Genomic DNA, 23,584 nt, shown 5'->3' with positions numbered 1-23,584 from the left:
CTGAAGAATGGGAAACAGCGGGAGATGCAGCAAGAAGTATCTCTACTTCGTTTGCCCCTTACTGTTTTATAACTGTTCAATATTGTTTAATGAATATAAAACAACTTCCTTTTAGATCAAGCAAATATAATTCATATACCACTAAGTACTCATTTTTATGCCTAGAATTTTGAACACAAAATCATGCCTTTAACTCAGTATTTGTCCAATATGGATAAAAATCAGTGAGACAAAAAGCTACCTATCCCCCCTGTCCCCCCCACCCCCGCAATGTTTGTCAGCCTATTAACATAGTTTCTTCAGGAAAAATAATCACGGAATATCTGAGAACTCTGAAACACCCAGTGTACTTATTTTTCACAATTGAGTGACAAGAATATACACTTCATCCTCATCAGTTATGGGTCTATCAGTCTCACCTGCACAGCAGCAAGGCTCTGGAGCTGGGAGCTGCTCAGATGCTGCTGCTGAAGGGCTGCAGTGTGTAGCATCAAGTGCTGTTGCTGAGCCGCATACATCTGCTGCAGGTACTGAGCAGCTGAACTGGGGGGGCGATGCAATGCCTGTTGAATGACCTGTGGGAGAAGTCAAATTACAACATTAGGCCACAGTCTCGGCCTTTATCTCCTTTTCCCCTCCTCGTACTAAGGATCAAACTCACAGGCCTTGTATACACTAAGTACTTGTACTAATAAGCTATAGCCTCAACTCAAGCCTTGTCTTAAAATGAACTATAGGAAAAAATGAGGTAAAATTTTTACTGCTTTATAATCAACGTCATTAAACATATTAGTATATTTTTCTCCTCCTTACATGTCACTAGGAGTCACCAGTTATAAAAATTAAGTTACCTAGAAAAGTCAAATATGCATTTGAAGTACCTTTAAATTAAAACAAGATGCTATTTTCCAGCTCTGAGGTAGATAAAAACTTAAAAGAATACTTCTGTTAACTAAGAAAAATAAGTCAGCTGGGCACTGGTGGCTCACATCTGTAATCCTAGCTACTCAGGAGGCTAAGACCTGAGGACTGTGGTTCAAAGTCAGCCCCAGGTAGGGAAGTCTATGAGTCTCTCTCTCTTTTTCTTTTCTTTTCTTTTTTTTCTTGTCATTCGTCCTGAGACTTGAACTCTGGGCCTGGGAGCTCTGAGCTCCTTTGCTCAAGGTTAGTGCTCTACCACTTTTCAGCCACAGTGCCACTTCTGGTTTTCTGGTGGTTAACTAGAGATAAGAGTCCCACAGGGACTTTTCTGCCCCAACTGGCTTCAAACTTCAAATCATGAATCTCAGATCTAAGCTTCCTGAGTAGCTAGGATTACAGGTGTGAGCCACCACACAGGCTTCTATGAGACTCTTATCTCCAAGCCCTGGGATCAATAGAAAGAGAAGAGAGAAAGAGAGACACAGCCAGAGAGGGAGAGGGAGAGAGACAGAGACAGAGAGAGAGAAATAGAAAAAGAAACAAAGAGAGAGAGAGAGAGAGGAAGGGAGGGACGTGGGGGGGGAGGAAGTTCTCCCATAGTATTCTATTAGTGCACTGAATTTCAGTTAGTATAATCTTTTGGCTAAAACTTGGTAAAATTCAAGGCACAGGTATGGTTAGGAATACTTTTGTCATGTAGTCATTACAAACTGTAACACTTATCATACTGTCCTACAAAGCCACTAAGCCACATGTCTATTGAGCTCTTAAAATATGGCTAGTGCAACTAATGAACTGGGTTTTAACTTTAAACTGAAATTCAGTGAATCTCAATTTTATCTCATGTTTTTTCACATTACTGGGATTTGAACTTAGGGCCTCTACCCACAGGGCTTGCTTGTTCAGCTGGCATTCTACCACTTGAGTCACACCCTCCAGCTCTACTTTTTTATGTATGCTACTACTGGAGCTTGAACTCCTGGCTTGACACCCTTGCTTAGTGTGTTTTTGCTGAAGGCTGGCATTCTACCACTTGAACCAATCTCCACTTCTGGCTTTTTTCTAGTTGACTGGTGATAAGAGTCTCTCATGGGCTGGGAATATGGCCTAGTGGCAAGAGTGCTTGCCTCCTACACATGAAGCTCTTGGTTCGATTCCCCAGCATCACATATATGGAAAACTGCCAGAAGGGGCGCTGTGGCTCAGGTGGCAGAGTGCTAGCCTTGAGCGGGAAGAAGCCAGGGATGGTGCTCAGGCCCTGAGTCCAAGGCCCAGGACTGGCCAAAAAAAAAAAAAAGAGTCTCTCATATGTGGCTGCCTTGGCTGGCTTTGAATGTTGGTCCTCAGATCTCAGCCCCCCTGAATTAGTAGCATTACAAACATAAGCCACCAGTGCCCAGATAACTTAAATTTCAATTTAAACAGCAAAATGTATACCTAGTGCTATATACAGTACAGTTCTAGATCTATATTTACTAACAAAAAAAATCTCAAACATATCATGTTTGAGGTTACAAAATGGTTTCAAGACATTCTTACATTAATATATTTGAAAGGACATTCAGAAAAACTTAAGACTACTGAAGACAAACTAGATTTTAAGGGGTTTTTTTTTGCTTCTGATTTGTACTTTCCTATAAATGTCTGAAAAATCTATAATAAGCATGTACTATATCAAAAATCATAGATTTCCTTTTGAAATTACTCGACAGTTATTTTTAAGTGTCAGATTCCAAGTTTTAATTGTTTAAATCCAGGAATAAAACTTCTACTGAAAGAAAATAAAATTACTCCTAAAAAATTGCTATTTACAGAAATGGAGAGACAAAAGGTAAACAAGTGCAGCAGTAGTACTCACTAGACACTATACTGAAAATGAACTATACAACTTGTGGGTGGGGACAGGAGGGAAAAACTGGTAGTGAGGGAAGGGGTGACATTGTCCAAAAAGAGGTATATTCATTACCTACTTATGTAACTATAATCCCCCCCCGTATATCACCTTTATAATAACAATACAAAAGAAAAACAATTTAATTGCTATTTACAGTTGGTTCCTATGGCATGTAATCCTATCTACTTGGGAAGATAACAAATAGGAGAATCACAGTTCAATGCCAGCCTGACAGAAAAATCCACACAAAACTCTCCAACTCAATAGAAGGATAAATGTAGTGCACATCTGTAGTCCAAGTCACAATGTAAAGCCTAAAATAGGCACATCACAGTTCAGGCTCATGCCTGGAAAGAAACAGTACTCTATTTTTTTAAATAACCAATCTAAAATATGCTGAAAAATTCTATATACTCTTAGGAAAGAAACATAGGTGCAATGCCTATGGTGGTCTCTTCTTATTTATATAAAATATACATACTGAAATGAACTCCAAGATGTGGGAACAAAGTCTTTTTTTATTTTCAGTTTTTTAGTTTTTGATGAGTCTGTCTTTCTTTACCTTATGTATGGTGTATTCTCATGTATATCTTCAGGAGGGTAGGAGGAAGGGCATAGAATGAGGAAAAAGGGATGAAAAAGTACAGTAGTAGAGCTCTCTGGACATCGATGAAAGTGAACTATACAAATCCAGGATGGAGACAGGAAGAAGGGACTGGGAGAGAATGAGGAAACAGAAGACAAAACGAAATGTACTCATTACCTGACTCATGTAATTATAATCCCTCAGCATATCACCTCTATAATAACAATAAAGTGCGAGGCCCTGAGTACCACAAAAATAGTGACTTACAGTGAATACTAGCAAAATGTAAAATGTGAGACTGAAAATTCCTAAGTACAGAAATATACTTGAGTATTTTAATAAAACCAGAGACTTAGCTGTTGAAAAGCAGAGCTCAATGATGTCAGTCCTCTGTAGTCACATCACAGTCTTATTATGACCACTGAACTTTGAAACGGCACAGAACCTTTACCTCTGAATCAAACCAAAATTTTCGAAGTTGTAAAGGAGTAACAACCATAATCCTACAGCTTGTGGGTGTAAACCAGGACACATGAGACCATCGTCATGAACTTTCAAGAAAGCACATTTCCCTGAGTAATTTTTGTTTACGTACTAGCATGGCTCATATCTCATCTCTCCATCTGTAAATTACTTTTTTTTTTTTTTGCCAGTCCTGGGCCTTGGACTCAGGGCCTGAGCACTGTCCCTGGCTTCTTTTTGCTCAAGGCTAGCACTCTTGCCACTTGAGTCACAGCGCCGCTTCTGGCCATTTTCTGTATATGTGGTGCTGGGGAATCGAACCCAGGGCTTCAAGTATACGAGGCAAGCGCTCTTGCCACTAGGCCATATCCCCAGCCCTGTAAATTACTTCTGCCACAAACTCTTGTCACAAAAATCAAGGCAAACTTTGGATCCCTTGTTGTTGAAAACTGTAAGCCAAGGATTAAGTCATTTAGAATTACAATAATTTTGGGCCACATAAACCTATGTCTGTTCTTCTAATCTCATAATAAAATTCTAAGAATCAAGTGAAAATAACAGATAATCTTTGGACACATATTTCTGCCAAAGTACAGTAATTTATTACCGCTCAACATTGTTCTTATTTAGTTTCACCCGCAGGAGTAGGGAACAGCCCAAGGGCTACCCTAAGGCCAAATAGGGCCCTCAAAATCATTTGGCATGAAATGCAGAAATATCTGGTTCTCATCAGTTGCAATGGCCATCTGCCTATATTAATAATTGTGTATGGCCTCAAATAGTATTATCAATACCCAAATAGCCCTTGGCAGAAGAAAAAGAATCTCCACTCCAGCTCTTCAGGAACAGGAGGGTAAAAAGAATTCACAGGACTGAAAAAGGAAGGTGAAAGATTAAAGAACTACTTAGTAAATCAATATTGGTTTGACTGGATGTTAAGAGAGATAATTCAATGATCTCATAAAAACTAGTCAGAGCTACTGGTGAGATATACCTACATATTCACATCTCCAATAACATTTTTTTTTTTTTTTTTTGGCCAGTCCTGGGCCTTGGACTCAGGGCCTGAGCACTGTCCCTGGCTTCTTCCCGCTCAAGGCTAGCACTCTGCCACTTGAGCCACAGCACCGCTTGTGGCCGTTTTCTGTATATGTGTTTTGTTTTTTGTTTTTTGTTTTTTTTGGCCAGTCCTGGGCCTTGGACTCAGGGCCTGAGCACTGTCCCTGGCTTCCTTTTGCTCAAGGCTAGCACTCTGCCACTTGAGCCACAGCGCCACTTCTGGCCATTTTCTGTATATGTGGTGCTGGGGAATCGAACCCAGGGCCTCATGTATACGAGGCAAGCTCTCTTGCCACTAGGCCATATCCCCAGCCCCTGTATATGTGTTGCTGGGGAATCGAACCCAGGGCCTCATGTATACGAGACAAGCTCTCTTGCCACTGGGCCATATCCCCAGCCCTCCAATAACATTTTTATTAGTATATGCAAGTAAAAACTAGAGAATAAAATGATCTATTAAAGTATCACCTCATCTATATGCTCAAAGATCTAAATACTCTTTCTGTATCAGTTGACTCAGCAAAGATAAAACATTAAAAGCACACTCTGCATCTCCGCATTCCAGTTTGAATTTCTGCTGAGATGGCTGGTTCCCCAACAATTCTGATTCTACTCTACAAAGATTCCAGAATAGGAAATCCTAAAACATGGAAGTTAAGTCATTACACTGGGATATCCACCACAGAAAACTGGAGCAGGGGAAGATTGTATCCTAACAGGTAAGAATTAATTATGAGAGGGCAGGGATATGGCTCAGGAACAGAAGGCTTGATCCCCAACACTGCAAAAAGGAGGGGGAGGAGGAGGAGAAGGGGAAGGGGTAGGGGAAGGGGAAGAAAGGAAAGGGAAAGGGAAAGGGAAAAGGAAGGGAAGGGAAGGGATGGGAAGGGAAGGAAAGGAAAGGAAAGAGGGGAGAGAAGAGGCAAAAAGAATGCAATTACAAGGATCTTAATAAGAAAGCAAATGGCATAAGAGAAAAAACAAGAACTCACAAAATGTTTAAGACACAAACTCTAAAGTCAGAAAACCTACTGCCAAAGTTTAGGAAAATTACATTACCTTATTTAAAACACTTGTTTCCCCATTTGTAAAATGGAAATCATAATTCTTCATATAACTATAGCGAGGATTAAAACAATCCACACAAAGCATTTAAGTGCTGACACAAAGCAATTGTTCATTTCATACTATTACTATGCATTAGGTACCTACAACGTTCATTGGGTACCCTACGCTGTCCTAAACGTGTTATTACACCCCTATAGTAACTCATGAAGTAGAAAGTCATATCCTCATTTTACTATTTCTTGAAACTCAAGGAGAGTATGCCACAGATACTAATGATAACAAAAAAGAAATTCAAGCATCATATCACACCACAATGCTCATGCCCTTTATATGTAACACTATACTGCCTCCATTTTTATAAAGTTCAACTTAGTAAACTTTACTTTCTCAGAACTAAGTGATCTTTAAGTTTCTTTTTTATCACTGTTCCTAAGAGCTGTGCAATACATCTTCCTGCATAGCGGTCCTAGGCTGCCTAGACCTAAAATAAACCTAACACATTTTCAGACCTGAAAATATTGTCATTTGTGTATATTTTGGGCTCAACTATAAAAATACCCCCCAAACCTAAAGCCATGTACCCCGCTCAATACTATGATTATTAAATAACTCTGTTGGTTATTTGAGACATTCAGAAATTTTATTTTCTTTTTGACAGTCCTGAAGATTGAACCCAGGCACTTGCTCATTCAATGTTAAGTACTCTTATCACTCAGCCAAATGAGCCACTCTCCCTCATCAGCCAAATATTATCAATTCTAACTCCATACTTGAGAATATGAACCAGTCAATACATGCATCTTGCTTAAGCAAAAATGTAGTATGACATTCTAAGTTTTAGCCTATCCATCATTATAGCTGAAATACCTGTACAGCATGTCGGTCTGAACCACTGTACACAGAAATCTGTGGCTGCTGCATTCGCGAGGAGGATGTGGTGATGGTGGTGGTGGTAGTGCTACTGGCTGTTGTTGACACAGAAGATGCTCCAGGATTTGGTTCACTATCCATAGTTGTACTGTGGTCCTTAAATCTGGCAGATAACAAATTATTTGTATTGGTAAAAGCACTATCTTATGAGTTTTTAAAATATTCATTCCAAGGTCAGATACAGGTTTCTTATCCTTATAACTGCAGACAGAGACTAGGGAGATTGGAGTTGGAGGCTAGCCTAGGCGTAAAACAAGACTCTATCTCAATCAAAAGCTGGATAAAGTAGGGCATGCCCGTCATCCTATCTATGTGAGAAGCATAAATAGCCAGATTGTAGTCCAAGCCAGCCTTGAAATACACACAAATCTTTATTAAAAATATAATGAAGGCAAAAAGAGTATGGATCAAGTGGTAGAGCATCTGCCAAACAAGTATAAGGCCCTGAATTCAAACCTAACCCCATACATACACACACACAAAAATAAATTCAGTCCAAAGAAATAATCAGTAAGTGTCTAAATTCCTAAGGCATTTATAAAACACAACTACCACACTGTCATCAAAAACATTTTAAGGAAAAAATACTTCACATACATAGTGAATGTTTAATAGTTAATATCAACCAAACAAGTTCAAATGATTAGTATACATAACTCGGGAACACATAACTCACATAAAGTCTAGCTTGAAGCTTATTTCTGCATTACTGGATAATGAGGGATATGAAACCAAAACCAAACCAGGAGGTAAGAAAACACTAAACTATCCAGGAAAGTATTATCATTCTTTTAAAAACAATTCTTTGAGACAGGTATCAGTGGCTCATACCAGTACTCCTAACTACTCAGGAGGCTGAGGTATGAAGATCTTGGTTCACAGCCAGGCCAAGCACGAAGTGTGTCCAACTCTTATCTCTTAATTTTAACCACCAAAAAAGCTAGAGGTAGAACTGTGGCTCACGTGGTTTAAAAAAAAGCAAACTAGCCTTGAGCAAAAAAACTCAGGAACAGCACCCAGGCTCTGAGTTTAAGACATAAGATACCCACAACTGTTAAGTAGTTTAAAAAAAAAGCAATTAGTTAATGTACATATGGCTTTTAGTCTACTTCTAATAAATGAGTTTTGCTTATGGCAGGTTGGCGCAGCTGGGGAAATAAAAGCAGAGCAGCACCTCACACATCTTTGCAAAATTCAACCCGAATATTTGAAGAAAGCATAATTAGGTCATTTTCCTCATGTACAAACAGTACAATTCTGTAGAAGACTTTCTGATCTTAATTTTCCAATATTACAAGTTTACTTTGTGGTACAAAATTTCACCCAATTGAGAATTCCTATACTTTAATAAATTCAAACATTTGAAGACAACCATAATGATTTCAATATTGTTAGAAACTAAGGTTTTGTTGGGGGGGGGAGGGGAGGTGTCTGTTGTAGGGCTTGAACTCAGGGCCTGGGCCCTGTCCTTGAGCTTTCTACCACTTTAAGCCACAGCTCCAGCTCCAGTTTTATGAGCAATAATTGGAGATAAGAATCTCACGGTGACTTTTCCCAGGCTGGTTTCAAGCCATGATCCTCAGATCTCAGCCTCCTGCATAGCCAGGATTGCAGGCATGAGCTACTGACACCAGGCTGAAAGGAGAGTTTCCATAGGTCAGAAATGCACACTGGTGACACCTTATGGGTCTTTTCTGACAAACACCTCTTGATTCACCTCACATTTGCAGCATTGACAAGAGCATAAGAATATTTTCTATTTTGGAAGGAGAGAGAAGGGACTAGGCAGGCAGATACTATTCCTTTTATGAGTTCTTAAAAAATATTTTTACGTCTAAATTTTCTTTGTTGTTGTATATCACCATCTGTAAACTATACTTTTGGGTTCTGGGAAGCCAAGTGTAAAAAACATCCATTTTTGTTTTGAGATAGGGTCTTATTTTGTGACTAGATCCTCCAGACTAGGCCTCCCTGAATGCTGTGGTTAGAGGTGTACACTACCACCACCTGGGCTTAAAATCCCCAATTTGTAAGATGCAAATGAAAGGGGAAAAAAAGGGGCAGATTCTTCACTTATTTTTTTTATTAGAAAGTAAAACAGACATTTGTATGCTATTTTTTTCAAACTGCCTTCCAATCACTAAATCACAGTCTTGTACATTAATTGTCCAATATGAAGAATCAGTACTACATATGACTTTTTACCAAACTACTACCTGTCAAAACATTTCCTCACCATGTGCCAGCGGCAGGCAAAGTGTCAGCTTAAATTCTGGTCTATCAGTCCACGAAGCCAAATACTACATATGTTTGCAAGCAAGCAGTCCTAACTTCTAACCAAACATGGTCACAGAGAAACCGAAAATCTAGCCATTAAGTCTAAACGTGGGTGCGTACAACTGGACAAAAAAATCACATTCCATTCCGAGGCCTGGCACAAAAAGGGCAATTTTTGGTAATTCCAATTAATTAATTACCAACAAAATACCGCTGGCAGTGCATAAGGGGCCTACCCAGGAAAACGGTAACTTTCAGACGCCCTAGGTGAGCCACACCAGAATGAGACCCTGAGGAAGGCGTCCACCCCACTGCAGCCCGAGGCCATGGGAATCCAGATCTTTTTCCGCGGAGTGCTCCCGGGCCTTTCCCGCGCCGCCGCCCGCGGCTCTCAGGTCCACATCAGGCCGCCTCCACTCTGGCCCCGCCGGAGGGGGCGGGCAGCCTGACCTCAGGGTCCTCAAGCCGGAGGGGAAGGGCAGCCGGGCCTCGGGGTCCCCAAGCCAGAGAGGGCGGGCAGCCGGACCTCGGGGCCCCCATGCGGGAGGGAGCGGGCAGTCGGGCCTCGGGGTTCCCCCGCCGAAGGGGGCTGGCAGCCAGACCTCAAAGTCGGCCTCGCCGGAGGGAGCGGGCAGCCGGGCCTCGGGGTCCCCCAGCTGAGAAGCGGGGCGGCGCAGAACCCGCGCTCGGCCGGAGGGAGCGGTACGCGGTGGAGGCCTCGGCCTTGTCGCCGGGCCCGCTGGGCCCGCCCGGCCTCCACAGCCCCCGGCTGCGATGACAACGCCTGAGCGGCCCACCCAGGCTGCTGCTGGGTCAGTCCCCGGCGGCCCGGACCCCAGAGGTGACGCAGAGCGCCGGGCCCAGCCCATCCCGGACTAGACGGTTGAGGGGGCGCACCCGCCGGAAGGGTTCACTGCACCGGGCGGGATCCTCCACGATAAAGTGTCTCTCGAGTCTCTCCCTGCACCGCCCGCGTAGGGACCCTGACCTCTCCCTCGAGAGGACTTGTGGCAGCTCCCGCCAGCTCCCCCCACGAGTACGACATCAGTCACCAGCAAGTCACTCACTCCGCTTCCGCCATCTTCTCTCCTCCATCACTAACAGGGGCTGCACATGCGCCCCCCGGTGGCGCGCGGGGGAGGCGGGGTCAGAGGCTGGTGGTCACGTGGGGTCTACGTGGCCAATCACCGCCCAGAACCGTCCCCGCTCCCTCGGGGTAGACAGGCTCCCCCGGACCACCTTAGTGGTGGCGGGTCCGCAAACCCTCTTTTCCGATTTACCCGGGATCTGTAGCAAATAAGTAAAAAGTTCTGCTGTGACTGTTGAACGTGCCAGCCTGTGCGGAGTGGCTTGAAGGGAAATGCCCGCAGGGTTGGAGATTGCGGTTTCAGGGAAGGCAATGCCTGGCCGTGCTTGTTGGGCTTGCTGTCCGGGGCGCCCGGTTTGGACGGTCTGCAGTCTTCCCGGCTCAGAGGTCGGGTTCACGTCCCGGGCGGCCCGCGAGTCTTTGACACGCTTACCGTGTACGTAGTAGAGATTGCAAATTTGAATCGGAATTATCAGGAACGGCCACGGAATTGTTGGTTTACTGTGTTGTGCCAAGTCGCAAGACCACCCCCAAGAAGACCACCGAGATTCAGACACTCCGAAATGCAAAAGCAAGGCAAGGCTTTATTTAACGAGCTGCCAACTCGGGCCTCGTCCTACCCACCGACACAGCGGAGGTTAGGAGGGAGCCCCGAGCTGTGATTACACAGGGCTTATAAAGGCAAAGAACAAGGTTACAACCATCAGCTGTGCAAGCAAGATTAGAACACAGGTACAAATCTGATTGGCTCGGGGTTCGATTCTAAAATGGGGTTCACGTGGTGGGGCCTGACTTCAAGGTCTGGCACCTCATTTCCCCCTTTTTCTTTTTGGTACCTTGGGAGCCAATCATGGCTCCATTCTGTCCATTTCAATGGCTTGCATGTCTAGGGGATGATATAGAGGTAAGGCATGGGCCAGTAGGGCCCAATGTAGTAATCAAAGGGCCTGTCACCATTTCTTACAAGAATATTCTCTGTACCTCTGTTCTGCATGTCTCTAGTTTATCCTGCCTCATCTTCCCAAAAACAACTCTGGTCCCTTGATTTTAAAGGGGGGCTGATGGGTGAAGATCATCCATCTTCTGTAATTTCTTCAGGCTGACTCAGGGGCGTTGACCTTACCTAGCCAGGAACCTATAACCTTAGTCTACTTTTCCAAGGGACTGCAGGATTACTGCAAACTGAAAATTAACTTTCAGCTATACAGACTTACCATTAGCTCTATAGTGTTTAGTATCCAAATGTAAGCAACAAAATAATACATAAACTTCTCAACTGTGCTCTAAGGGTCGGGTGGCTATAGCCGTACTCCTGAGCAAGCCCAAAACTACCTAAAATAAGGGGGTCACCTCACTTTGGAGTGAGCTGCCAAAATGACATCAACACTTATCCAGGGTAGTAAGGAAAGAAGGCAAAAAGAAAATTATAACAATATTCAGTCTAACTTTCTTTTCTTGAGGCGAAGGCGAAGCGGCTGAGTTGGGTGCTTGGAGACCTCCCATGTTCCATCACGGTAGTTGTCATCCAGGGCAAAGGGGTCAGCTGGCCTGGCGTAGAAGCAATGAACCCAAGTGGAGATGCCATCTAGGGTCCCTTCCACCGTGGTTCTAAGGAGTTCAGTCTCCTGGGTCGGATTTCTTTCAGGATCTTCTTAGCCACTACATTCGCAGTCTCATGCTTTGTTGGATAGACTTCAACCCATCCTGAAAAGGTGTCTACAAAAACTAGCAAATATTTGTAATTTCTGTGAAATCTACTTCCCAAAACACGCCTGGCCTATTCCCACAGAGGCGAGCTCCTTTAGTAATCTGTTGATTGGGGGCATTGGCAAGCTGACAGGCCTTTAACAGATCTCAATAAGGACACAATCTCAGGTCTACAAGCTTTCTTTACTAAACAGATGTATGAGCTTAAAATTCTCACTGCCAGTCAGGGCTTTGAGTAAATGCGGGGGGTGAGATTTTAATCTATCCTCTCATTTGACAAACTTACCCTTACTAACCACTATCACAGATGACTGGTAGATTCCTGCCCAGTAGACAGACATGGGCATTGGAAAGGCTTGCTTACGAACTATTCTTATAGGACTTCCCGGCTTTAACTTTTGAAAGGCCAACAGTAGTGACTCTAGGATCTGACACCATCTCTGCCATCCAAGCAGTGGCTTACTGCCTCTGGATGCTCCATCACTTTTGTCCCAGGAGGAGTGACTTCCCACTGGACTTAGACTCAGGGCCTGAGCGCTGTCCCTCAGCTCTCCAGCTCAAGGCTAGCACCCTACCACTTTGAGCTCCACACAACTCTGTTCCCAGCACTCTGCTGGCTGATTAGAGACAAGTCTCTCACAGGGACCTTTCTTTGCCCGGGCTGGCTTCGAACCGCAGATTTCAGATCAGTGAGTCTTACAAAAGGCCACTTTACTCCAATTAGAAGCAACAAGGTGGTCCACACAGAAGTAGTTTTTAAGCATGCTCTCTTACCTGGAACTTATTAAGGGCCAGTATTAGATCTTGACAAACTTGTAGGAATCACCTGTGCTTCTCTGTGGGCCTGCTGGAAACTGTTACAAAAAAACCTACAAAGAAGCTGGAATGGCAATTAAACATTTTGGTAGCCATAATTCTCCTTTTCTCACTTTGCGATAATTATTTAGGACAATTTTACTTCCAAATTTCTTATCTAGAAATGTATTCTTGATTTCCAAAGCCTTTTTACTAACCCAACACTTTAGCTTTTATCTGCATTGGAAAAACTGAAGCTCACAGACATTCTGAAACCAGGTGCCGCCCTTTGCCTACAGACTGCTTGTTTCAAAAGAGCCTCTTTTTTTTTTTTTCAGTCCCAGTTACTGCATGGCATGAAGACCTTTGAACTCACATGACAATTTTTCCTTAATGCAAGAATTACAATTAAAAATACTTATCCATTCAGCTTTCCAATATATTAGTGAGAAACATTGGCCCATTTTGCCATTTCTTCCTACATACATAGAGTTAATGAGAGTTTACTTCTATGCCATTAGTTTAATATATATTCTGCTTAAGAAGGCTGGGTGGGGGTCCCCCCAGAGTTCTTTCTGTGGACACACACTCTGTGAACCATCGCCTGTACATCTTTCCAATGAGCTATGCAGGTTTGACACAAGAGACTGTTAGACTTACAAACAACACAGAGATGACAGCGCAGCATGGTGAGGTCACTCCCTGCCACCTGTGGGTGGCTTGGGCTGGCCCTACGTCCACCCTGTCGGCGGCTGCGGGTCAGGACTTGGACTTGGGGCTGATGCGTCCGTGTCCTGGGCTGTCGGCGCCGTTGGGTTGACTGGGCAGGACCCTCCGGAGCGGAGGGCACAGCTGAAACATTTTCCTCAGAGTCTTCCTCTTGTAGAGTTAACTGGGGTGGGGCGTATGGAGGGGGAAGCATTTCCTCCTCTGTGCTTCCTCCCTGGAGGACAGGTGGATATAATTTCTTTTCTCCCCTCTTAGGTTCTCTCTTGGCACCCCGTGTTTTTTGAGTGAATATTGGGGTAGGGGAAGGAGTGGAGGAGGGAGTTGGTAAGAAAGGCCGAACCCAAGCTGGAGTGTCCCTGTCAACTAGTTCTTTCCAGGTGTCTATATAAGGAATCTGGTCTATATAGCCTGAACGAGGGGCTTCGATTAGGCTTTGTAAGGTACTGATCTTAATGATGTCAAAGCTTCCCTCAGGTGGCCAATTAACTCTCTCAAGGGTGGGCCATTCTGACTTGCACAGGGTAATCCACTTTTCCTTCTTAAGGGCCACACCTCGGTTCTGAGCTATCTCCTTGATCTCCTTCCAGTGAACTAGAGTCAAATCTAGGGGGCTAGATGGAGGACCCCAAGATAGAACGTTACCCATAGCTCTGATCAGATGTTTAGTCCAAAAGGCTACAAAAGAAAAGAAACCAAAACAATTAATACAGAAGGAAAAAAACATAGGCAAGATCAAGAACAAGAAAAACTGGAGATTTCCCAAGTTGGCCCACACATCCCCCTGCAAGGATGCAGAAAGAGTGAATTCAAGTTGAAAGCGGGGCTCCAGAGATCCCCCTTTAAGGGTGAAGAGTCTGGGACATCCCCCGGTCTCACCAGGATTGTCAAGTAAGTACATCTGCTTCGACAACCCCTTCAAGAAATAAGCAAAAGCAAGACAAACAAACAGGCACATTACAGGACAAGACAAATGAACAGCGCTGTTTTCTTACCTTCGGAGTCTGGGATCTCGGGGTCTCTGGGGCTATCCCGGACGAAACCCCAAATGTTGTGCCAAGTCGCAAGACCACCCCCAAGAAGACCACCGAGATTCAGACACTCCGAAATGCAAAAGCAAGGCAAGGCTTTATTTAACGAGCTGCCAACTCGGGCCTCGTCCTACCCACCGACACAGCGGAGGTTAGGAGGGAGCCCCGAGCTGTGATTACACAGGGCTTATAAAGGCAAAGAACAAGGTTACAACCATCAGCTGTGCAAGCAAGATTAGAACACAGGTACAAATCTGATTGGCTCGGGGTTCGATTCTAAAATGGGGTTCACGTGGTGGGGCCTGACTTCAAGGTCTGGCACCTCACTGTACGTATTACCAACCTTCTGGGATCGCATGAGACAGAGTAAAATGAGTCGGGCACAGGTGGCTCACGCGTGTAATCCTAGCTACTCAGGAAGCTGAGATCTGAGGATCACAGTTTGAGGCCAGCCCTGGCAGAAAAGTCTGTGAGACTCTTATTTCTAATTAACCACTCAAAAAAAAAAAATAGCCAGTAAGCTGAAAGTGGAACTGTGGCTCAAAGTGGTAGAGCACTACCCTGTAGCAAAAATAGATGTGGGGGCTGGGAATGTGGTTTAGGATTAGAGTGCTTGCCAAGCATGCATGAAGCCCTGGGTTCGATTCCTCAGCACCACATATATAGAAAAAGGCCGGAAGTGGTGCTGTGGCTCAAGTGGTAGAGTGCTACTAGCCTTGAGCAAAAAGAAGCCAAGGGACAGTGGTGCTCTGGCCCTGAGTTCAAGTCCCAGGACCAGCGGGAGGGAGGAGGAGGAAGTGCATATATCAGGTAAAATAAGACCAGTATCATTCTTTAGAAACATTTGTCACAACAGAAGTAGAAGGAAGAGTTATATTAAAAGATTTAGTTAGGGGCTGGGAATATGGCCTAGTGGCAAGAGTGCTTGCCTTCTACACATGAAGCTCTCGGTTCCCGATTCCCCAGCACCACATATATGGAAAACGGCCAGAAGGGGCGCTGTGGCTCAGGTGGCAGAGTGCTAGCCTTGAGCGGGAAGGAGCCAGGGACAGTGCTCAGGCCCTGAGTCCAAGGCCCAGGACTGGCAAAAAAAAAAAAAAAGATTTAGTTAAAAGCCGGGCATCCATTAGAAAGGATAAAATAATGGCATTCGCTGGAAAATGGATGGAACTAGAACAAATCATGCTGAGTGAGACAAGCCAAGAGCAGAGAAACAAACGGCTATGGTCTCCTTGGCATGAAGATGTTAGAATTAAAATGCAAACAGATACAATAAAGTAAACAGGTCTTAAGATACCAAAATACAGTAAAAAGAAAAGAGGACACAGAATGAATGGAAAGTGTGTGAGAATAGTAATAATAATAACAACAATAATAATATAGCAGTGGGGACCATCCCTACATTGGACACTGATGAAAGGGAACTAAGCAACTCATAGGTGGGAATTGGAAGGAAGAAATGAGTAAAGGAGGGAACCGATGTTGCTAAAAAGGAAGGTAATGTCCATATCATCTGAAATGAAGAAAATGGTTTTATTGTTAAAGTCTATAGACTTCACAAGCTATGTAGAGTAGAATGAGAATTTTCATCATTGTGAAAGTTAAAAATGTATACTGTGAAATATATATAGTAACTTAAACCCAATAAAAATTTCACCAAAAAAAGCCAGGCATCCATGCCTCACACACATAATCCTGGCTACTCAGGAGGCTGAGACCTGGAGAATCAAAACTGCCCTGGTAGAAAAGTCCAAGAGACTTCATCTCGAAAATAACCAGCAAAAAAGCAAGGCTGGAGGCGCAGCCCAAGTGGTAGAATGCCTTCTGAACAAGCAAGCTGAACGATAAAGAGGCCCTGACTTCACACAGTTATGATGGGAGATCAAAGAAGGGGAAGGGAGAACAGGACTTAGTTTCAACCCAGGCACGGTGATGTGCCCTATAGTAGTAAGTACTTAGTGAGCTGAGAAATTAAAACTTAAACTCTTCATTGAGTCAATCTTAGGTCAGGAGCTCATTAGCTGTCTGTGCCTGTGGTTGGTTAACAAATAGGACAAGGCATATTAGAACTTTGCTACTATCACAGGTAGTCCTGAAAAGCACTGATCTGGACTCAAGATCAGGGCTCGGTAACTGTGGCCCACAGGACAGATCTCACCTGCCACTTGTCTTTCAATAGCCATCAAGCTAAAGTTTTTTGGTGTTTTTTTTTTTTTTTTTTTGCATTTTTCACATTTTTTCCAGTCCTGGGGCTTGAACTCAGGGCCTGGGCACTGTCCCTGGACTTCTTTTATCAAGGCTAGCACTCTTCCACTTGAGCTATACCACCATGTCCAGCTTTTTCTGTTTATGTGATGCTCAAGAATCAAACCCAGGGCTTCATGCATGCTAGGCAAGCACTCTACCACTAAGCCACATTCCCAGATGATTTTTTGATAATTTTGTTTTGTTTTGTTTTGTTGCCAGTTTGACAGTTCTTCAAGATATTGAACATAGAGTTGCTATGTAACCAATACATTCCACTACTTGAGCCATAACTCCACTTTTGGCTTTTTCAATCACAATCCTCAGATCTCAGCCATCTGAATAGCAAAGATTACAATCATGTCCCACTGGTGCCTGGCTTCTGCCTTTTTATTATAGTCCAATCTATCTAATGGTTTTGAAGTAGTATCTCATTGTGATTTTTTTTTACCTGCACTTTCCTAATGACTAATATATTTTAATGTTTTCATTACCTGTCTGTGAATTTTGAGAAATGTCTGTTCACATAAGGAGAATAGAGGGAATGTTTTTTTACTGTTTAGTGGTATGCATCACTATATATACTATTCCCCTTTATATGTAATTTTCAAATATTTTCTTCCATTCTGTTGAATTATATCTTTTTGTGGCAGTACTAGGGTCTGAACTCAGTTTGTTTGCTGTACTGGTACTCTTATCACTTGAGCTTTGCTTCCAGTCCTGCTTTTTGCTAGTTAATTTTTGGAGATGAAGTTGGAGAAGGAATCTCACAGACTTTTCCGTCTTGAGTTGAGGAACATTGAGCCTCCAGATCTCAGTCTCCTGAGTAGCTAGACTTACAGGTTTGAACCACTAGCACCTGGCTTAAGATAGTTCCCTCCCTCCCTCCTTCCCTTCCTTTCTCTCTCTCTCTCTCTCTCTCTCTCTCTCTCTCTCTCTCTCTCTCTCTCTCTCTCTCTCTCTTTCTCTCTCTCTTTCTTTTGTGTCAGTTCTGGGGCTTGAACTCAGGGCTTTGGCACTTTCTTGAGCTTTTGTGCCCAAAGATAGAATTCTAACACTTGAGCCACAGTTCCACTTCTGGCTTTTTGTTGTTGTTATTGTTTTGTTTAGTTTTTGCTTTTGGTAGCTAGTTGGAGCTGAGTGAGTGTCACAGACTTTCCGGCCTGCCCTGGCTGGCTTCAAACCCCAAACCTCCTATCTCAGCCTCCAAAGTGGCTAGGATTATAGAAGTGAGCCACCCATGCCAGGCTGGGTGGCTTAATGTTTGTTTGTTTGTTTGTTTTTTCTTTTGGGACCTCCTGCATGTCAGGCAAACACTCTACCACTAAGCCACATTCCCAGCCTTGAATGACTTTTCTTAATGGCACCCTTTGAAGTATAGCATTTTTCATTTTGATGAAGTCCATTTTTTTCTGTTTTTTCCTTTATTATGTGTGCTTTTGTGTCATATCTAAGAAATCATTTCCTACTTCAAGGTTATACAGATTTACTATATTTTCTTGTAAAAGTTTTATAATTTTTGCTCTTCTATTTAGGTCTTCAATTCATTTTGAGTTAACTTGTATAAATAGTACAGGTAGGAATCCAGATTCACTCCTTTGTCTGTGAATATTCAATTCTCAGTATCATTTGTTGAGAACAACAGGAAAACTATTCTTTATCAGTTGTCTTGACCTTATCAGGTGTTTTAAAACAAATATTGACACTTCCCTGCTATTGTGAGCTTTTGAAGGCAAGGATTTTATTTTCTTCCCTTCATGTCCAGCATAGGACTATGACATAAAACACCCTCAACAAACATATTCTGTCACTGAAAAACTAATTGGAGATTTCCACCAATCAAAACCAAGTTGTAGGCCCTACAAAGTGCTAGGAAAGGATTGTTTGTATGTGAAGCTGACAACTGGGTATATTTTTCAAATCAAAAGTTCTAAGGGGTTTTACATCCCTTAAACTGGAATAGATCTTGGCAATAATCCATTCTTTTTGTACAGAAATGAATAGCGGGCTGGGAATATGGCCTAGTGGCAAGGGTGCTTGCCTCGTATACATGAAGCCCTGGGTTCGATTCCCCAGCACCACATATACAGAAAATGGCCAGAAGTGGCACTGTGGCTCAAGTGGCAGAGTGCTAGCCTTGAGCAAAAAGAAGCCAGGGACAGTGCTCAGGCCCTGAGTCCAAGGCCCAGGACTGGCAAAAAATAAATACATAAAAAATATTTGAAAAAAAAAGAATGTTCCTTTCTTGAATCTACCAGGTATGAACACATTCACCACTGTATTGTTCTTTGGAATCTTATGTTTGAAAGAATGGTCAGCTCCCTATTGAGTCAGGTGTGGGAGCTGCAAAGGCTAAGCAGGTGAGTGCAGGAGAGGAAAGTGATCCAGCTTCCAACAGCTTAAACTAAGTGTTCATGAAGGGCAAGGAAGATAAAAGGCCATCAAAGTTACTGAAGTGAATAGGAGGCAAAGCGTCTACTAAGTGTCATAGGAGGAGGCTCACGAGGTGAGACCAGCAAGGCAGAAACAAGCAGGGAGGTAGACCAGGAAGAAACAGATGGTAGTCCATGCAGAGGAAAGGGTAACAACACTCAGGAGTGACACCGAGAACACAGGAGAGAGGGAGAGAGAGAGAGAGAGAGAGAGAGAGAGAGAGAGAGAGAGGAATAACACAGCTTGAAAGGCTGACTACCAGCATACATAGCCTATCTCAGGTAAAATGAAGGTCCTTTCTGTCTTTGATATTCCATTCTGAATAATACAAGTTATCCAAGATTTTTTTTCAGTTAGTTTTTGATAAGGTATATATTTTTACAGTCCTGATGAAAGTCTTACTAGATGAAAGACAACTGCTTCTGTTTCATACCATACTAATCTTCTAAGATAAGTGTTACCGGAGATTTAAGGAAAAAATTTCTTTAACATATTTGCATATTACTACTTTTTTCTGAATTTCTACAGATCTTACATGCTTTTCCATAAAGTTAGTTATTTATTTGGTTTTTCTCTATTGCTTTGTATTACATATCTTAACTGTTATTTGGTCTGTCAACATTTTTGTATCTATGCTGGTGCAGGGGTTTATACTTGGGTCCTCATACTCTCACTGGGCTTTTTCTCTCAAAACTGGCACTCTACCACTTAAGCCATACTTCCACTTCTGTTGTTTTTCTGGTCAAGTGGAGATAAGAATCTCTCAAATTTTCTGCCCCAAATGGCTTGAAACAGTGATCCACAGATCTCAGCCTCCTGACTATCCAGGATTACAGGTGTGAGAACTAACTTTTAAAGTTATAGAGTTAAATTAAGGAAGCAGAAAATAAAGACTTGCTCTGCTCATTTGATGTTGCTATCATACTAAGTTTTTTTTCTTTTAGAATTTAAGTACACACAAACTAGGGCTGGGAGTATGGCCTAGTGGCAAGACTGCTTGTCTTGTATATATGAAGCCCTAGGTTCGATTCCTCAGCACGACATATATAGAAAATGGCCAGAAGTGGCACTGTGGCTTAAGTGGCAGAGTGCTAGCCTTGAGCAAAAGGAAGCCAGGGACAGTGCTCAGGCCCTGAGTTGAAGGCCCAGGACTGGCAAAAAAAAAAAAAAAGAATTCTTCTGGAAGTGGGGCTGTGGCTCAAGTGGTAGAGCACTAGTCTTGAGCTGAAGAGCTCAGGGACAGTGCCCAGGCTCAGAGTTCAAGCCCCATGACTGACAAAAAAAAAATACAACACACAAACTATGGGTTAATTTTATAATATTTACTGCCTATAATTTATTATAATACCTACAATTGAATATCTATAATTGGATACATATGATTTACTGAATAGTTACAGTTTTAAATATCAGAAAGTAAGAGAAAAAATTATTCTCTTTGAGGCATCAAATGAAGATAATAGCTTGTTTTGAAAGACTCAGTGACTTGAGGTTCAAAGTTTGCCTGGGCAAGAAAGCCCATGAGACTTTTATCCCCAGTTAACCACCAAAAATCCAGAAGTAGATCTGTGGCTCAGGTAGTAAAGCACCAGCCTTCAATGACAAGGCTAAGGGACAGTGCTAAGAGTCTGAATGCAAGCAAACAAAACAAAACAAAACAAAAGTCTTAGTGTAGATCTCTGGATTGATTTAATTATAGGCCACTTCATAATTTCTTCTTGTTATCTAGAGTAGAAAGCCACACCAATTCAGTAAACCATGTGATGCCTAAGTCATAGGATGATAAGCCCAGGGAATAGATGCACTAACAGGCAGTTTTATTTTTGGATTTTCCTTCCCCTTGATATTGTGTTTGCGAAAGGTAGCCCCAAATCTTTATAGAATAGGAGCTCTACATTTCCTCCGGATTCATCTGTGGCCCAAAATAGGATAAGGTTTCATTTCACCCAAGGTCAGCAGAAATTCAAAGAGAAAAAAACTTCAGTCTGTTAAGAACTAGGCAGAGGTAGGGCTGGGGATATGGCCTAGTGGCAAGAGAGCTTGCCTCGTATACATGAGGCCCTGGGTTTGATTCCCCAGCACCACATATACAGAAAATGGCCAGAAGTGGCGCTGTGGCTCAAGTGGCAGAGTGCTAGCCTTGAACAAAAAGAAGCCAGGGACAGTGCTCAGGCCCTGAGTCCAAGGCCCAGGACTGGCCAAAAAAAAAAAAATAATAATAATAAATAAATAAAGAACTAGGCAAAGGTGTTGAAGACATGACCTGGGCTTATATGAGAGGGGAGAGGACCCCCAGATGCTGTGGGAGAGAACTTGATCACAGAAAGAGGCTAAGGCTGGGCTGGATAAGGGAGACTTCATTAGGACAGGTGTACTTTTTACTTTTTTTTCTTCTTCTGGCAGTACTGAGGTTTGAACTTAGGTTTTGTATTTGCCGTGCCAGACTTTGAAGTCAGGCCCCACTTTACCACGTGAACCCCACCTTACCAGGTGAACCCCACTTTACCATGTGAACCTGAGATAAGCAGGCCCTGTGAGCAGACCCAGGACAAGCCCATTAGGGCCCAGTCGGTCTAGAACTCTAACAGTTGTACCTGTTTCCTAATCTTGCTTGCTTGAACACCTGATTGTTGTAACTTTGTTTTTTGCCTTTATAATCCCTGTGGAATCGTAGCTCGGGGTTTCCTCCTAACCTCCGCTGTGGCCGTGGGTAGGACGTGGCCCGAGTTGCAGCCTTGCCTTGCTTTTGCATTTCGGAACGTCTGAGTCTCGGTGGCCTTCTTGGTGGTTGTTTCGCGACTTGGCACAACACTATATGAAACCTGCCTCCAGTCTTTCTTTTTAAAAATTAGCCTAGTTGGCTGGGAATGTGGCCTAGCAGTAGAGTGTGTGCCTATCATGCATGAAGCCCTTGGTTCGATTCCTCAGCACCACATATACAGAAAAAGCTGGAACTGGTGCTGTGGCTCAAGTGGTAGATTGCTAGCCTTGAGCAAAAGAAGACAGGGACAGTGCTCAGGCCCCGAGTTCAAGCCCCATGACTGACAAAAAACAACAAATTAGTCTATTTTAGTTATACAAGGAAGGATTTCTTTCTACATTTCTACATATGTTTACAATGTATTCCAGTTGGTCTTACCTCTCTATCACTTTCCCTTTCACCCTCCAGCCTCTTCTTGTTTTTATTTTTGTTTTTTTGAATTTTATGTTGCCCTGGTGCCAGACTGGTGCTCTACCACTTGAGCAACAGCTCCACGTCTGGATTTGGATGGTTAATTGGAGATGAGTTTCACACACTTTCTTGGTAGGGTTGACTTTGAACCCTGATTCTCAGATCTTAGCTTCTCGAGTGGCTAGGAATACAGGCATAAGTCATTGGCATCTGGCCACATAGTTATTATTTTTTAACCTGGGTAGGTGTTGGGGGCACAGGTACTTTTCTGTGGGTCCTTAAAACAAATGTCTTCATTTATTTGCTTTCTTGTATTAACATTTTACAGCTTAAATATGGAGGATTATTTTATGTAACAGAAATTCTTTTTTTTTTTTTTTTTCCAGTCCTGGGCTTTGGACTCAGCGTTTGAGCACTGTCCCTGGCTTCTTTTTGCTCAAGGCTAGCACTCTGCCACTTGAGCCACAGCGCCACTTCTGGCCTTTCTGTATATATGTCATGCTGAGGAATCGAACCCAGGGCTTCATGTATAGGAGGCAAGCACTCTTGCCACTAGGCTATATTCTCAGCCCCTAACAGAAATTCTTTATCAAATAAAAAAGTATATTTTTCAGTCCTGAAGATCAAATCCAAAGCCTTAGGTATCTAAACAAGAACTGTACCACTGCGCCACATTTCTGGCCTAAGATTTTTATTTTATTTATTTTTTGCTGGTCCTTGAATTCTAGGCCTGGGTGCTGTTCCTGAGCCTCTTTGTGCTTAAGGCTAGCACTCTACCACTTGAGCTATAGTGCCACCTCTGCCTTTTTCTGATTAGTTTATTGGAGATAAGAGTCTCATAGACTTTCCTACCTAAGCTAGCTTTGAATTGAGATCGTAAGATCTCAGCCTCCTGAGTAGCTAGGATTACAGGCTTGAGCCACTTGTGCCCAGCTCCAAAATTTTATTTTTAAGAATGCTGAAGGGTCTTTTTCTTCGCCGTTTTTTTGTTTTGTTTGTTGTTGTTGTTTTTGCCAGTCCTGGGGCTTGGACTCAGGGCCTGAGCACTGACCCTGGCTTCTTTTTGCTCAAGGCCAGCACCTCTACCACTTGAGCCACACCACAACTTCCAGCTTTTTATGTATATGTGGTGCTGAGGAATTGAACCTAGGGCTTCATGAATACTAGGCAAGCACTCTACCATGAGACCACA

At 43.0% G+C, this 23,584-nt stretch overlaps 1 protein-coding gene across 6 annotated transcripts in view; it reads right to left on the bottom strand.

Moving 5' to 3' along the window:
• Positions 1–10,355, bottom strand: part of Phc3 (polyhomeotic homolog 3) — a 63,174-nt gene extending 52,819 nt beyond the window's left edge. For 4 of the 6 annotated variants that reach the window (XM_048347138.1, XM_048347141.1, XM_048347143.1 and 1 more), the window contains exons 1-3: positions 10,265–10,355; positions 6,858–7,023; positions 420–575 (exon numbers count right to left, since the gene is read on the bottom strand). In XM_048347138.1, the coding sequence (XP_048203095.1) occupies positions 420–575; positions 6,858–7,023; positions 10,265–10,278 (336 nt within the window). In that variant the 5' untranslated portion in view covers positions 10,279–10,355. The other 2 variants (XM_048347140.1, XM_048347139.1) reach the window with 2 other exon arrangements.
• Between the last annotated feature and the right edge of the window lie 13,229 nt (positions 10,356–23,584).

This window comes from Perognathus longimembris, chromosome 5 (assembly GCF_023159225.1).
Source record: "Perognathus longimembris pacificus isolate PPM17 chromosome 5, ASM2315922v1, whole genome shotgun sequence".
Lineage (NCBI taxonomy): Eukaryota > Metazoa > Chordata > Mammalia > Rodentia > Heteromyidae > Perognathus > Perognathus longimembris.
Note: the sequence above shows the minus strand (reverse complement) of the source record. Positions and strands in the feature narration are given on the sequence as shown.